We start from the raw sequence: 17,332 nt of genomic DNA, 5'->3' as shown, positions 1-17,332 counted from the left end.
GGGAGGTGAGTGGGCGGGAATAACCTTAGTGTCCCTGGGAGACAGCGAGATAGTTCCTAAGATTCAGGTGCCCCAAAATACCACCAAGTATGGGCAGTGGGTCACCATCAATGGCCAGAGAGGGGAAGCTCTGAGGGACACAGGTGCCAGTATGACTATGGTATGGAGTCAGCTGGTGTCCCCAGAGCAGGTGATCCCAAACGTACTCCAACCCGCCGCGATGGCTGACGGCAGAGTAGGTCACTATCCTGTGGCTGAGGTTCCCATTGAGTGGGGAGGGGTCTCGGGTCTCTTACGAGTTGCGGTGAGCCCTGCCGTGCCAGTCGATTGCCTGTTGGGGAATGACTTGGAGCACAATGCTTGGAAAGAGGTGGAATTCCAGACTCATTCAGAGATGCTTGGTACACCTGATTGGACCTGTGCAAGCACACGGTCCGCGACTGCCCGGAAGGGGAGGTCGCAAGGCCTGGAGCCTGGAACAAAGGCACAGCCAGCTGCCAAAAAGGGGAAGACCCGGGGACAGGGAAAACCTGCCTCGGCGTCCACACCCCGTGAGATGGATGGGACACCTGTGGTGGTGGTCCCGGAGTCCACGGAGGGGGATTTTGTCTCCCTGGAGGACTTACCTATCCCTGCAGAATGGCATGTGGAGGGAGGACCTACCAAGGAAGAGTTTTGTCAGGGGCAGAAGGAGTGCCCTACCCTTGAGGGACTGAGGCGTCAGGCCAAAGCCCAGGCAGCAGGTAACATTACCTGGAACTTTCACATCTACTGGGAGGATGGTCTTCTCTACAGTGAACCCAAGGCTCCGGTGCACGGTTCGCAACGGGCCTTGTTAGTTCCCCAGCGTTACCGAGCCTTCCTCTTGGAGTTGGATCACGAGATTCCCTTGGCGGGACACCTGGGTCAGGACAAGACCTTTGCCCGGCTTGTCCGCCATTTCTATTGGCCTCGGATGAGGATTGCTCCGACACTTTTTGTAGGACGTGAATGTCCTGTCAAGCTAGTGGGAAAACAGGGGTTACACTGAAGGCTCCCCTGGAACCACTACCTGTCGTTAGACCCCCCTTTGAAAGTGTGGGCATCGACATTGTGGGCCATTGAATCCACCCACTTCAACCGGTCACAGGTTTATCCTGGTTCTGGTAGATCATGCCACCCGGTACCCAGAGGCTATTCCTTTGAGGAGCGTTGCTGCACCTGCGTTGGCTCGGGCCCTGATGGGGATTTTTACCCGGGTGGGTTTCCCCAAGGAAGTTGTGTCCGACAGGGGGGGCCAACTTCATGTCAGCATATATGCGGGCCATGTGGAAGGAATGTGGGGTTACTTACAGGTTCTCCACCCCTTACCACCCCAGACCAATGGTCTGGTGGAAAGGTTTAACAAAACCTTGAAGGGCATGATCAGAAGTCTGCCTGAGAGCCTGCGGAGGAAATGGGACATCCTCCTACCCTGTCTGTTGTTCTCATACAGGGAGGTGCCACAGAAAGGAGTGGGCTTTAGCCCCTTTGAGCTTCTGTATGGGCACCCTGTCAGAGGACCTCTCAGCCTGGTGAAAGATGGATGGGAGCAGACTCCCAGGAAGCTTCCCCAGGATGTGGTGAGTTACATGCTGGCTTTCCGTAGCCAAATGGCTAAGTTGTGGAAGCAAGCTTCTGACAACCTTGAAGCCAGCCAGGCAGTCATGAAAGAGTGATATGACCACAATGCTCACCCTGTGGAGTTAGAGCCTGGACAGAAGGCGTCGGTCATGGAGCCTGGAAAGCTTAGTGCTCTCTGGGATCGCTGGGCAGGCCCCTTTGAAGTTGATGAGAAGAAGGGCAAGGTCACTTATTTAGTGGATCTTAAGACCCCCAGGCAACCCCATCGGGTGCTCCATGTCAACCACCTCAAACCCCACCATGAGAGGCCCAAGGTCATCTTGATGATGGTGACTGATGGAGCCGAGGAAGAGGAAAGTGTGCCTCTACCTCAGTGTTTCCCAAACTATGGTCCGCGGACCCCCAGGGGTCCGTGACACATTCCCAGGGGGTCCGTATGCAACAGTTTTAAAAGCACCGAAACGTTTTTTGTATAATTAGCAGCTTTCCAGCAACAATAAAAGTGTCAAGAGAACGCCCGTGATTAATGTACCTGCTGGAGAGTGAAGAGAGTTTTATTCAGTGGCAGCTTTGATTTAACTAATGTAGCACAGAGGGTTAATGTTCCTACTGCAAAGAACGTGTAACATGCCTCTTAAAAAGCAGTATTTTATGTGCCTAGGTTCGTGGTTACTACTTTTGTCACAGAGATTCTTTTGTTATTGTGCACTTTATAAGTGACAATCGTAATCAAGCAGAGGGACCTATAAACTGTCATCAAAGAGCTGCTTTCAAACTGCATGGTACCAGTTAGAAACTTATATTTTGCCCCAGTTATTAATTATCCTGATGCTGCTAAAAAGATATATTTTGGTGGAAATGCGTTTTAAATGTTAAAGTCAATGCTAGAAATTGAGTTATGTTCTGAATCCTGAGTTTGTGCTTTTCCAGACCAAGCACTCTTTAAACATTTTATATACACACTGACTTACATGTATGATTCAATGTCTCCATATGTGTGTTATGTAAAGTGCTCTGACATCCTACAATGGTATGAAAGATGATATAAAACAAATACAATACATGTGACAGAGGGGCTATTACTTCAATATAAAATACTAAGGGCCAGATGTACGATCTGTTTTTATATGCGCAAATGGGTTCGCGGCCCGTTCGCGCATGCAAAAACCTATTGGGCCATGTACATGGCCCATTTCGCGAGTTGCAATTTTTTTGCGACTCTCTAAATAGGTTTTGCAACTTGCTATTTGGAAGGGGCATTCCCTTCCAAATAGCGAGTCTCAAAACCATGTACAAATGTTTGCGGTCGCAAAACAGTCACAATTACCACCTACTTCAAGTAGATGGTAATGTATTCACAAATGGGCAGGGGTTCCCAGGGGACCCCTTCCCCTTTGCAAATGCATGCAAAATTATTGTTTAAGGGCAGGCAGTAGTCCCAGGGACCTCTGCCTGCCCTTAGAAAATGAAAACAAAACGTTTCATTTTCTTTTTTTTTTTAAATGCATGGTAAACCGGCTGCATTTTTTTTTAAAAACTGCTTTATTTAAAAGCAGTCCGAGACATGGTGGCCTGCAGAGCCCAGCAGGCCACCATCGCTGGGAGGGCTGGCATTCCCAATGGGGTTGCAAATTGCGAGAGGCTTATTAATATTAATGAACCTCGCAATTTGCGACCCCATTGAGAATCCCAAACAGTGTTTAACACACTGTTGTACATTTCATTTAGCGACTCGCAATTTGCCACTCGCAATGTGTCGCCAATTGCGAGGCGCTAAATAAAATGGTCGTACATCTGGCCCTAAATTCCTTAGTACTTTGAGTATTTGTTTTGTGTGCAAACGTGTGTATTCTTTTTCGAATTACTCTTTTAATGTTTGAAATTTAACTCATACAAATTGCTTGGGGGTCCCCAGCTTCCAGTGGTAACTCAATGGGGGTCCTCAGGAGTCAAAGGTTTGGGAACCACTGCTCTACCTGATCTCTTTTCGTCCCAAGAGAAGGATGGGTTGGTTGGAAGGGGTGATCCTTTCACCATCCCTAACTCCCGAACAGCGGAGAGACTGCCGTCAAGTCCTTGAGCAGTATTCCTCACTGTTCTCCCTTATCCCGGGAAGGACCCACCTGTGTACCCATGATGTGGACACAGGGGACAGCCCACCTGTGAAGTCCAAGACCTACCGGCTGTCAGATAAGGTGAAGGCCAGCATTCACAGTGAAGTCACTAAGATGCTGGAGCTGGGAGTGATTGAACCTTCAAGCAGCCCCTGGTCCAGTCCGGTGGTTTTGGTACCAAAAGCTGCCCCGCCGGGCACCACTCCAGAACTCAGGTTCTGTGTGGATTACAGGGGACTGAATTCTGTGACAAAGACTGATGCTCATCCAATCCCTAGGGCGGATGAGCTCATTGACCGGCTGGGAGCTGCCCTATATCTGAGTACTTTTGACCTCACATCAGGGTACTGGCAGATCTCCCTTACAGATGGAGCAAGGGAAAGGTCAGCCTTCTCCACGCCCAAGGGCCATTACCAGTTCTGTGAGATGCCCTTTGGGCGGAAGAATGCTCCTGCCACTTTTCAGCGGCTGGTGAACCAGGTCCTCTCCGGGATGGAGGCCTTCTCTGCTGCTTATCTAGATGACATTGCAGTTTTCAGCAGCAGCTGGGAGGACCACCTTCAGGCTGTCCTCCAAGCCCTGAAACAGGCTGGCTTGATGGTCAAGGCTAGCAAATGCCAGATTGGGCAGGGGCCGGTAGTGTACCTAGGCCACTTGGTGGGCAGGGGAACGTTGCAGCCCTCCAGGCTAAGATTGAGACTATCATGGCCTGGGAGCCCCCCAAGACTCAAGACTCAAACAGAGTTCCGACCGTTCCTGGGCCTCACAGGATACTACCGTTGCTTTGTTAATCAAGACTGAAATATGGGAATGAATGTCCGTTAATTCGACGTATGAAGATTTGCCTTTTTTCTGTGACCCTTGGGTTCACGCTCTCTTTCGCATCCGGAGCCTTCTGGCCCACCACTCGTCCTAGACGGTGCCACGCGACCCAGTGCGGCTTTATAGGTGCCCTCCTTCACCTCCCCGGCATCCCGCCCCCACTTGTCCTGATGAAGACCCCGCAGTAGGGCATGAATCAGCCTATGTCTTTGGGGTCGAAACGTCGACATACCTTCTTCCATTCCTACCCACCAGCAACAGATCATTTTTGGCTGTGTTAGAATGTAATGGGATAGGAATATGCAATTGTATAACAATACTTGAATGGCAATGTGAATATGCCCCTGTGGTACCATTTTCTAAATGTACATGAGACCATGTGTGATTTATTTTGAAACTTTTCTATATTCACACTACCCTCACTACACTCTACTTCCCTCACCTGTCCCTCTTTCTCACGCCCTTCCCTCCTTTGGCAATAAGAATAAGTTTACTATTTTGATAAATGTACATGCAACTGATCTGCAATTGAGGATGTGTATTAAAATAACATCACTCTAAATGTAATTTCTCCAGAAAGTTCTTTATATATCTTTTTTATGTAAATCCTGTTTTTGTGCTCTAAATATTGTTTCAACTGGGACCCCTTTACATGTAACATTGTTAAGGGGTATGGCACAACTGTGGAACCACTAACTGAGCACACATCTAAGAAACAACCTCGACGGGTAGTTTGGACTGAGGCGTGTCAACGAGCTTTTGACACCCTGAAGCAAGCAATGTGTGCAGCTCCTGTCTTAAAGGCCCCTGATTTTTCCAAGGAGTTTATTGTCCAAACGGATGCAGCAGAGCATGGCATTGGGGCAGTGTTGTTGCAACTCAATGAGGAGGGTCTGGACCAACCTGTTGTTTTCCTATCAAGGAGACTGCTTCCCCGGGAAGAGAAGTGGAGTGCGATTAAATGGGAAGCTTTAGCGGTGGTATGGGCTTTTAAGAAGTTGCGACCATATCTGTTTGGTTCGCACTTCCTTGTTCAAACTGACCACCGGCCCCTTCGTTGGCTGATGCAAATGAGGGGCGAGAATCCCAAGTTGTTGAGATGGTCCATCTCCCTACAGGGAATGGACTTCAGGGTGGTACATCAGCCTAGAGTGGACAACGCAAACGCAGACGGTCTCTCAAGGTACTTCCGCCTTAGTGATGAGAACTCCCAAGGGGTTGTGTAGCTCTCCCCACTTTCAGCTGGGGGGGACGCGTGTTAGACCTGTCAGCCCTTTGGGTGGTCCCTCCTAATATTTTTTTATCCTCTTTTTGGCCTTCTGCATTTTTTGTGTGTGTCCACTACATATTTTTGGTGTTGACCCTAGGTCTCTGGACGCCCATGGTTACTCATTAACAATGTGGCGCGAGGGCTCCTCTAAAGTGAAGGGAGAGTAGGTGAAACACAAAATGGTGGCCTGTCCAAATCACCTCATAACCTGGGGCCATAGAGTTGCATTGAGGGGTTCCAGAACCTTCTGGTCCACTCTGGACTCTCTTGGCCCAGGCTATAAAAGGTGGAATGTTGGGTGGCCATTTTGTCATTGTGTGAGGAGTGAGACCAGTCAGGAGTTAAGGCTGCCTGTGGGGAGGTTGGTGCACTGAGGGGAGGTCTGACTGTCACCTGGACTTTGCTGACGCTACCCCCTGCTGGTTGACCAAGCCCTGACAACATAATTTTCCTTGGGGCTACCTACCCCCCCTTATGCCCCTTCATAGAGGAACCCTGGTTTCATTCTGGTGAGCGGAGGAAATCTGACCAGGGAGTTGAGGGGCGTGTTGTTGTTGTTGGTAAGGGCTTCTGACCTCTGCGCTAGCTCTCCTCAACCTTGCTGCCTCCTGGAGTCTGGGTGCGCAAAGACTTTTTAGCTGTCCCGCCAAAAGAAACCCACCTGAGCCTCTACCTCAGAAAGTAGCGCAGGATAAATCACCGCCGCTGCCCCTATGTTCATTGGCGCTTTCCACGCGAACCTCACCTCATCGCTGCTGGCCCCGTCGAAGTCCCTGCCGCTGGGCTGCCGCCTTTTGCCCGGGGCTGATAGCGTCTGCGGGCCCCCACTGAGGAGATCCTGGGTAGGGGGGCCCGGTATAGGCAAGCGGAGTGGTGGTGCTCCAGGGAGGCGGAGACGGTGTGGCTGCGGCATAGCGGAAGCCTGCTCCGGCGCTGACTAAGTGAGCGTCAGGAAGAAGGGGGCGGGATTGAAGGAGGCCGAGCCCAGGTTAAGTACCCTACCTCTCTGAAGAGTGAGAGGGCGGGACGCAGAGCCAGCTGGAACGCCCGGAAGAGACGCTGTGCAGTACCGGTTCAGGCCAGCCGCTGGGAGCCTGCCCCGCGTTATAAGGCAGAAACTGACATCGTAGAGGCCTGATCGCACGGGTGGCAGGTAGCGGCTGAATAGACTGGCTGGGCCAAGGACCTGACAGAAACCCGGTAAGATCACCGAGTGTTGTGTGGGGCCTCAGGTGGTGAGAGGGCCCCACTACTGCCTCCAAAACTTAACTGGGGACTCTTGGAAGTAGGGGAAAGAAGGGGAGGGGGAGCACTTGAGACGGGACTAATTCCCCCACACAGTTCCACAAAGGAGGGACTTCAAAGAAGATGAAAGTTAAACGGCAGGAGGTGAAAGTTGATTGAATTTGCTGGGTCTCCAAGGGCCCTACCATTTACTATAATACCACTGTCAGCTTGAACTTAATGCTTCTGAATGTTACTCTTCTAGAACAATTAATTGCTTACTTGACTGGTAAATCGACCTGATACATACCTGTGTTTAATTTAATAGAATCTAATGCTTGAGGCCTAGATGTGGTGACAGAATACAGCAAAACTGCCTAGAGCCTTTTTTCTTTTACTGTTATATTGAGGGGAGTCATTAATTGAGTTAATCTTTTACAGCTAGCCTGCTCTCTAATGCTCTGACTAAGTAAGGTTCACCAGGGCAACACAATCTTATGTCATGGTTTATGTTTACAAAAGCAGGTAATCCAAATGAAATGTCTATAATGTGAATTTATTATTGGTGTTGCAACTGAAAAAACAAACTTAAAAGAAATATAAAGTGTTTCTACCTTTTCTAAATACGGTGTGGTGTCATTTTTGGTGGAGGTACGTTGGGTTACTGCATTGAGTGTGTCGCAAGTACAAAACAGTAGTCTTGGGGTGAAGCCTATACCCCTTGAGCTGAGCTACCCTAGGTGGACCGCAGACCCCGGGTCGAACAAAATGGTTGTGAGGAACATGGGGACATTCACTCAACGAGTACCAAATAGTAGAGGTAGCTCTAAAGGGGTCGTAGTAGCTCCCTAAATATACAACCATCTACCTGAAGTAAGATTTTATATCCTGTAGGGTGATGTCACATCCTGTTAGAGATCTTCTTAAAATGTTGATCAGATATTTTGGGGCATATTATCAAGGGCAATATCGCCACTTTAGCCACACTTTCGTGCCGCTAACAAGGTCATTTTTATCGCCTTATTTACAAGCTCGCGCTAACCTGTGTTAGCGCTAGTTTCTGTGAGTTAGCTGACGGTTTTTTATCGCCCTGCATGCCATCGCTAATGACAGACAAAGTAGACGTTCCGGAGCAAAACAACATGGAAATAGTCGCTAACGCGGCTTCGCAGTATTAACAAGCCTACAGCAGACCCGCGAAGCGACAAGAAAAATCACGCTATGCACCCTTTATCGCAAGTATTTAACGTCTGCAACATTTCTGACTTAGCCATACATATAATGGGAGGTGGATTGTACGGCTGAGTCCACATCTTCCTATCACCAAGGATTAGCTTATTGCTGCCGTTTTTACGCTGGATTTCTAGCGATGTGCGCGGAATTCACCGCTATCACAGGATTTATTATCACTGTGGAGATATGCGTTGATAATAATGCGATATCTTGGCGATAAAATCCTGCGATACGCGGTGTTAAACAAAATCGCGCTAAGCGTGCTCTGCGATATTTATCGCAGTACGTTCATAATATGCCCCTTTGTGTTTTACTCTTATGGTTTTAAAAGAACATCCATATGTGAATATTGAGAACTTCTTCTGCCATGAATCCCAAAGTTGACTCAATCACTTTGAACGTCAACCATTTTTCAATAACATAAGTGTGGCTGAAGGAGGACTTCTTTCAAATCAGTGGCTGATAAGCTCCTCCCTATACATCTTTGGATTTATTTACTAACAATTCTCCTTCCAGAAAGTTTTGCATTTAAGCAAGGATCCTCAACAATCAACACTTAGGAACAAATTTGTAATTTTAGAAAGTGGTAACCAAATAACTTTGAGCATTATATAACTATTCTGTAATTTCCGCATATCATCCATTGATATTATTTTCTATACATTATATTAATATCTCATTATGAGAACATTATGCTTCCCATCATTAATATATTGCTTGTTTAAGAAGAAATTTGGTGTGTGTACAATGTGCTATAGCAAGAGTATTTGCTTTATCTGCCACAACAGTGACGAGATCACAGATTGTATTACTGCTCTTGATAATATAAATGTATAAGTTAACGATTAAATAGTGCTCCATTCCACAATAGTTTGATAATGTTACGTCATGGCTGTATGTCATCATAGACATTGCTTTCCAGTTTTGGACTTGGATTTAACTATCCCATGCATTCTGGGAGTTGTATTTCTCGTTTGCCTCCATTAACTGAACTAGACCACATTTTCAGATTACAAGGGTTTCTGAGAAGTAAAATTGGACTTAAATAAAATGTCCTTGAAAACCATGATACTGGTGTGTTATTATTAATGCACAGCAGGAGAGGCAATGACCTACCAACTTACCTGTCCATGGTAGGGTACATTCTAAGTATATTTCAAGTCACAGACCACTTCTGTGGACATGTGTGCAAAACCAAGTGCACTTTCAAGGCAAGTCAATGCACGACTATCAATCCCTTGTGGCGCAACTTGTAAACACCTCAAGAAAGCTGAAGCTGTGGTTACTGCTCCTCGGCTCAAACCTTCCATTGTTCACCTGAGGTACTGGTGTACTAAGGTACTGGTGTAAGGCAGGCCAAGACCACCTGTGCTGTGCTTGGGAAGGGATCTCAAAGGTTTGGTCGCTGTACATCTCGTGGCGTTTGCAATCAATCAGCCTTGTATGAGACCGGGTGAGAAGTGTCCCAGAATCTCCCATGGAAGGTAGGTCAAATACAGTCTGCAGTTGCCCGCAAACACCCCAGCCAAGATCAGTCAGACACAGTGTGCTGCTGTCAGCAAATACCCCAGCCAAGATCAATCAAATTCAGCCTACTGCTGCTGCTGTCAGCAAACACCCCAGCCAGGATCAGTCAGATACAGTGTGCTGCTGTCAGCAAACACCCCAGCCAGGATCAATCAAATTCAGCCTACTGCTGCTGCTGTCAGCAAACACCCCAGCCAAGATCGGTCAGATACAGTCTGCTGCTGTCAGCAAACACCCCAGCCAGGATCAGTCAGATACAGTGTGCTGCTGTCAGCAAATACCCCAGCCAACATCAGTCAGATACAGTCTGCTGCTGTCAGCAATCACCCCAGCCAAGATCAGTCAGATACAGTCTGCTGCTGTCAGCAAACACCCCAGCCAAGATCAGTCAGATATAGCCTGCTGCTGCTGCTGTCAGCAACCACCCAAGCCAGGATCAGTCAGATACAGTCTGCTGCTGTCACCAAACACCCCAGCCAAGATGAGTCAGATACTGTCTGCTGCTGGTGCTGTCAGCAAACACCCCAGCCAAGATGAGTCAGATACTGTCTGCTGCTGGTGCCGTCAGCAAACACCCCAGCCAAGATCAGTCAGATACTGTCTGCTGCTGGTGTCGTCAGCAAACACCCCAGCCAAGATCAGTTAGATACTGTCTGCTGCTGGTGCTGTCAGCAAACACCCCAGCCAAGATCAGTCAGATGCTATCTGCTGCTGGTGCTCTCAGCAAACACCCCAGCCAAGATCAGTCAGATACAGCCTGCTGCTGTCAGCAAACACCCCAGCCAAGATCAGTCAGATACAGTCGTGGGTTCCTTGCTCACTTTGCCTCTGGATTCAAGATAGCCTGGCTGATGAAGGGTGTTACCGAGAAACCGGTTTCAGGATGCTTGTTTCCGGTTCAGGGAAGACTTGGCTTGGCAGTTCGGGCTGGACTGTTCCCAAGAGGCACAGGGTCAAGAATGATTTGCATATAGCTGGATCTGAACTGAGGTGGCGAAGTGAGCTGAAGAATGATGATGGATTCAACCCAGATCAGTTACTAGGGGAGCGTCTGAAAAGTTTCAGCGCTCCGTCCAACATCTCCTTGTTTTTGCTGTGTTTGTTAACAGCACCAGCAGCAGACTGTATCTGATTAATCTTGGCTGGGTTGTTTGCGGACAGCACCAGCAGCAGACAGTATCTGCTGAGCTCGGCAGGGGCGTTTGTTGACAGCACCAGCAGGAGGTTGTATCTGACTGATCTTGATGGGGGTGTTTGTTAACAGCACCAGCAGCAGACTGTATCTGACTAATCTTGGCTGGGGTGTTTGTTAACAGAACCAGCAGCAAGCTGTATTTAACTGAACTTGGCGGGGTGTTTGCTGACAGCACTAGCAGCAGCCTGTTTCTGACTGATCTTGGCTGGGGTTTTTTTTAACAGCACCAGCAGCAGACTATATCTGACTGATCTTTGCTGGGGTGTTTGTTAACAGCACCAGCAGCAGACTGTATCGGACTGATCTTGGCTGGGGTGTTTGTTAACAGCACCAGCAGCAAACTGAATCTGACTGATCTTGGCTGGGGTGTTCGTTGACAGCACCAGCAGCAGACTGTATCTGACTGATCTTGGCTGGGGTGTTTGTTAAAAGCACGAGCAGCTGACTGCATCTGACTGATCTTGTGGTGAATGTCTGAAAATGTTCAGCGCTCTGTCCATCATCTCCTTGTGTTTGCTTTGTTTGCCCTAAGTTGGCAGGGTGAGCCCTGATGTGGGTCCCTTGCTCACTTTGCCACTGGATCCAAGCTAGCCTGGCTGATGAAGGGTGTTACCCAGAAACCGGTTTCAGTATGCTTGTTTCCGGTTCACGAAAGACCTGGCTTGGCAGTTCGGGCTGGATTGTTCCCATGAGGCACAGGGTCAAGACTGATTTGCATATAGCTGTGTCTGAACTGAGGTGGCAGAGTGAGCTAAAGAATGATGATGGGTTCAACCTACATCAGTGACTGGGGGTGAATGTCTGAAAAGTTTCAGCACTCCGTCCATCATCTCCTTGTGTTTGCTTTGTTCGCCCTAAGTTGGTAGGGCATGCCCAGACATGGGTCTCTTGCTCACTTTGCCACTGGATTCAAGTTAGCCTGGCTGATGAAGGGTGTTACCCAGAAACCGCTCCCAGGATGCTTGTTTCCGGTTCAGGGAAGACTTGGCTTGACAGTTCAGGCTGGATTGTTCCCAAGAGGCACAGGGTAAAGAATGCTTTCCATATAAGCTGGGTCTGAACTGAGGTGGCGAAGTGAGCTGAAGAATGATGATGGATTCAACCCAGATCAGTGACTGGGGAGTGTCTGAAAAGTTTCAGCGCTCTGTCCATCATCTCCTTTTTTTGCTGTGTTTGCTGACAGCACCAGCAGCAGACTGTACCTGACTAATCTTGGCTGGGTTGTTTGCGGACAGCACCAGCAGCAAACAGTATCTGCTGAGCTTGGCAGGGGTGTTTGCTGACTGCACCAGCAGGAGGTTGTATCTGACTGATCTTGGCTGGGGTGTTTGTTAACAGAACCAGCAGCAGACTGTATCTGACTGATCTTGGCTGGGGTGTTTGTTGACAGTACCAGCAACAGACTGTATCGGACTGATCTTGGCTGGGGTGTTTGTTAACAGCACCAGCAGCAAACTGAATCTGACTGATCTTGGCTGGGGTGTTCGCTGACAGCACCAGCAGCAGACTGTATCTGACTGATCTTGACTGGGGTGTTCATTGACAGCACCAGCAGCAGACTGTATCTGACTGATCTTGGCTGGGGTGTTTGTTAAAAGCACGAGCAGCTGACTGCATCTGACTGATCTTGTGGTGAATGTCTGAAAATGTTCAGCGCTCTGTCCATCATCTCCTTGTGTTTGCTTTGTTTGCCCTAAGTTGGCAGGGTGAGCCCAGATGTGGGTCCCTTGCTCACTTTGCCACTGGATCCAAGCTAGCCTGGCTGATGAAGGGTGTTACCCAGAAACCGGTTTCAGTATGCTTGTTTCCGGTTCACGAAAGACCTGGCTTGGCAGTTCGGGCTGGATTGTTCCCATGAGGCACAGGGTCAAGACTGATTTGCATATAGCTGTGTCTGAACTGAGGTGGCAGAGTGAGCTAAAGAATGATGATGGGTTCAACCTACATCAGTGACTGGGGGTGAATGTCTGAAAAGTTTCAGCACTCCGTCCATCATCTCCTTGTGTTTGCTTTGTTCGCCCTAAGTTGGTAGGGCATGCCCAGACATGGGTCTCTTGCTCACTTTGCCACTGGATTCAAATTAGCCTGGCTGATGAAGGGTGTTACCCAGAAACCGCTCCCAGGATGCTTGTTTCCGGTTCAGGGAAGACTTGGCTTGACAGTTCAGGCTGGATTGTTCCCAAGAGGCACAGGGTAAAGAATGCTTTCCATATAAGCTGGGTCTGAACTGAGGTGGCGAAGTGAGCTGAAGAATGATGATGGATTCAACCCAGATCAGTGACTGGGGAGTGTCTGAAAAGTTTCAGCGCTCTGTCCATCATCTCCTTTTTTTGCTGTGTTTGCTGACAGCACCAGCAGCAGACTGTACCTGACTAATCTTGGCTGGGTTGTTTGCGGACAGCACCAGCAGCAAACAGTATCTGCTGAGCTTGGCAGGGGTGTTTGCTGACTGCACCAGCAGGAGGTTGTATCTGACTGATCTTGGCTGGGGTGTTTGTTAACAGAACCAGCAGCAGACTGTATCTGACTGATCTTGGCTGGGGTGTTTGTTGACAGTACCAGCAACAGACTGTATCTGACTGATCTTGGCTGGGGTGTTTGTTGACAGTACCAGCAACAGACTGTATCTGACTGATCTTGGCTGGGGTGTTTGCAGACAGCACCAGCAGCAGACTGTATCTGACTGATCTTGGCTGGGGTGTTTGTTGACAGTACCAGCAACAGACTGTATCTGACTGATCTTGGCTGGGGTGTTTGTTGACAGTACCAGCAACAGACTGTATCTGACTGATCTTGGCCGGGGTGTTTGCAGACAGCACCAGCAGCAGACAGTATCTGACTGATCTTGGCTGGGTTGTTTGCGGACAGCACCAACAGCAGACAGTTTCTGGCTGATCTTGGCAGGGGTGTTTGCTGACAGCACAAGCAGGAGGCTGTATCTCACTGATCTTGGTAGGGTGTTTGCTGACAGCACTAGCAGCAGGCAGTTTCTGACTGATCTTGGCTGGGGTGTTTGTTAACAGTACCAGCAGCAGACAGTATCTGACTGATTTTGGCTGGGTTGTTTGCAGACAGCACCAGCAGCAGACAGTATCTGACTGATCTTGGTTGGGGTGTTTGCGGACAGCACCAGCAGCAGACAGTATCTGACAGATCTTGACTGGGGTGTTTGTTAACAGCACCAGCAGCAGACCGTATCTGACTGATCCTGGCTGTGGTGTTTACTGAGAGCACCAGCAGCAGACTGTATCTAACTGATCTTGGCTGGGGTGTTTGTTAACAGCGCCAGCAGCAGACTGTATCTGACTGATCTTGGCGGGGGTGTTTGCTGTCAGCACTAGCAGCAGGCTGTTTCTGACTGATCTTGGCTGGGGTGTTTGTTAACAGCATCAGCAGCAGACTGTATCTGACTGATCTTGGCTGGGGTGTTTGCTGACAGCAGCAGCAGCAGAATCTATCTGACTGATCTTGGCTGGGGTGTTTGCTGACAGCAGCAGACTGTATCTGCAGGCAGTTTCTGACTGATCTTGGCTGGGGTGTTTGTTAACAGTACCAGCAGCAGACAGTATCTGACTGATTTTGGCTGGGTTGTTTGCAGACAGCACCAGCAGCAGACAGTATCTGACTGATCTTGGTTGGGGTGTTTGCGGACAGCACCAGCAGCAGACAGTATCTGACAGATCTTGACTGGGGTGTTTGTTAACAGCACCAGCAGCAGACTGTTTCTGACTGATCCTGGCTGTGGTTCTTGCTGAGAGCACCAGCAGCAGACTGTATCTGACTGATTTTGGCTGGGGTGTTTGTTAACAGCAGCAGACTGTATCTGACTGATCTTGGCTGGGTTGTTTGTGGACAGCACCAGCAGCAGACCGTATCTGACTGATCCTGGCTGTGGTGTTTACTGAGAGCACCAGCAGCAGACTGTATCTAACTGAGCTTGGCAGGGGTGTTTGCTGACTGCACCAGCAGGAGGTTGTATCTGACTGATCTTGGCTGGGGTGTTTGTTAACAGAACCAGCAGCAGACTGTATCTGACTGATCTTGGCTGGGGTGTTTGTTGACAGTACCAGCAACAGACTGTATCTAACTGATCTTGGCTGGGGTGTTTGTTAACAGCGCCAGCAGCAGACTGTATCTGACTGATCTTGGCGGGGGTGTTTGCTGTCAGCACTAGCAGCAGGCTGTTTCTGACTGATCTTGGCTGGGGTGTTTGTTAACAGCATCAGCAGCAGACTGTATCTGACTGATCTTGGCTGGGTTAACAGCACCAGCAGCAGAATGTATCTTACTGATCTTGGCTGGGGTGTTTGCGGACAGCATCAGCAGCAGACTGTATCTGACTGATCTTGGCTGGGGTGTTTGCTGAGAGCACCAGCATCAGACTGTATCTGACTGATTTTGACTGGGGTGTTTGTTACAGCAGCAGACTGTAGCTGACTGATCTTGGCTGGGTGTTTGCTGACAGCAGCAGGCTGTATCTGACTGATCTTGGCTGGGGTGTTTGCTGACAGCAGCAGCAGCAGAATCTATCTGACTGATCTTGGCTGGGGTGTTTGCTGACAGCAGCAGACTGTATCTGCCTGATCTTGGCTGGGGTGTTTGCTGACAGCAGCACACTGTATCCGACTGATCTTGGCTGGGGTGTTTGCTGATAGCAGCAGGCTGTATCTGACTGATCCTGGCTGGGGTGTTTGCTGACAGCAGCAGACTGTATCTGACTGATCCTGGCTGGTGCGTTTGCTGACAGCACCAGCAGCAGACAGTATCTGACTGATCTTGGCTGGGGTGTTTGCTGACAGCAGCAGCCCTGCCAACTTAGGGCGAACAAAGCAAACACAAAGAGAAGATGGACGGAGCGCTGAACCAGCCAAGATCAGTCAGATACAGTCTGCTGCTGGTGCTGTCAGCAAACACCCCAGCCAAGATCAGTCAGATACAGTCTCCTGCTGGTGCTGTTAACAAACACCCCAGCCAAGATCAGTCAGATACAGTCTCCTGCTGGTGCTGTTAACAAACACCCCTGCCAAGACCAGTCAGATACAGTTTGCTGCTAGGGCTGTCAGCAAACACCCCAGCAAAACCAGTCAGATACAGTCTGCTGCTGGTGCTGTTAACCCAGCCAAGATCAGTCAGATACAGTCTGCTTCTGGTGCTGTCAGCAAACACCCCAGCCAAGATCAGTCAGATACAGTTTCCTGCAAGTGCTGTCAGCAAATACCCAACCAAGATCAGTCTGATACAGCCTGCTGCTGTCCGCAAACACCCCAGCCAAGATCAGTCAGATTCAGTTTGCTTCTGGTGCTGTTAACAAACACCCCAGCCAAGATCAGTCAGATACACTCTGCTGCTGGTGCTTTTAACAAACACCCCAGCCAAGATCAGTCAGATACAGTCTGCTGCTGGTGCTGTTTACAAACACCCCAGCCAAGACCAGTCAGATACAGTCTGCTGCTGGTGCTGTTAACAAACATCCCAGCCAAGATCAGTCAGATATAGTCTGCTGTTGTCAGCAAACACAACAGCCAGGATCAGTCAGATACAGTCTACTGCTGTCCGCCAACACCCCAGCCAAGATCAGTCAGATACAGTCTTCTGCTGGTGCTGTCAGCAAACACTTGCACCAAGATCAGTCAGATTCAGTATCCTGCTGTCAGCAAACTCCCCCGCCAAGATCAGTCAGATACAGTCTGCTGCTGGTGCTGTCAGCAAACACCCATGCTGTGGTGGCTGTTCTAACCTAGACATTGCTCCACATTTACCTGCACTCTGCAAATTGCCTTTTTTAAACAATTTTAACAGGGAAACAAAGAGAAAGCACCCACCCTCGTCCAGCTCGGGCTCTGATCAGGTCTGGCATTTCATGTAAAGTCTGTGTCCAGTTGCACCGGAGCCTGCTGTGGAGATAGGAGTCTGCGATGCACGAGATGGGAGAGGTCGGATGAAGTCCTGCACAAGAAAGATGAATGTTAGACACATAACATTGGAAGTGGGTGGATGGATGGATGGATGGATGGATGGATAAATGGTGACGAACAGACGGTCAGGAAGGGTATTTTCTAATGACCTGTTATAGGAAGGGATGCCATATGTTTCTTATGCTAAGATGCATTGATGAAATCAAGGGGAGTCTTGCGCTATTTTCTGAGGGGGGGGAAAGAATACAGATACATTCATCAGTGGGTGAATGGGTGAGTGAATGGATTGATCAAAGTTGGGCAGCGTTTTTCCATGTTCCTGAAAGTAAGAGGGTGTGGATAGATGGTACGGTAGATAGACATGAGACAGATAAATGGAGAGACAGATGAAAAGGCGGGCAGGCAGGAAGGTAGGTAGATAGAGAGATAG

The 17,332-nt window shown here is 49.1% G+C and overlaps 1 protein-coding gene across 1 annotated transcript in view; it reads right to left on the bottom strand.

Moving 5' to 3' along the window:
* LOC147725652 (interleukin-12 subunit beta-like) overlaps positions 1 to 17,332 on the bottom strand; it is a 155,671-nt gene that overhangs the window by 50,670 nt on the left and 87,669 nt on the right. Inside the window, exon 4 of the mRNA XM_086964562.1 lies at positions 16,810 to 16,933. Coding sequence (XP_086820688.1) covers positions 16,810 to 16,933 — 124 coding nt within the window. The remainder of the gene's footprint in view (positions 1 to 16,809; positions 16,934 to 17,332) is intronic.

This window comes from Lissotriton vulgaris, chromosome 3_2, assembly GCF_964263255.1.
Source record: "Lissotriton vulgaris chromosome 3_2, aLisVul1.2, whole genome shotgun sequence".
Lineage (NCBI taxonomy): Eukaryota > Metazoa > Chordata > Amphibia > Caudata > Salamandridae > Lissotriton > Lissotriton vulgaris.
Note: the sequence above shows the minus strand (reverse complement) of the source record. Positions and strands in the feature narration are given on the sequence as shown.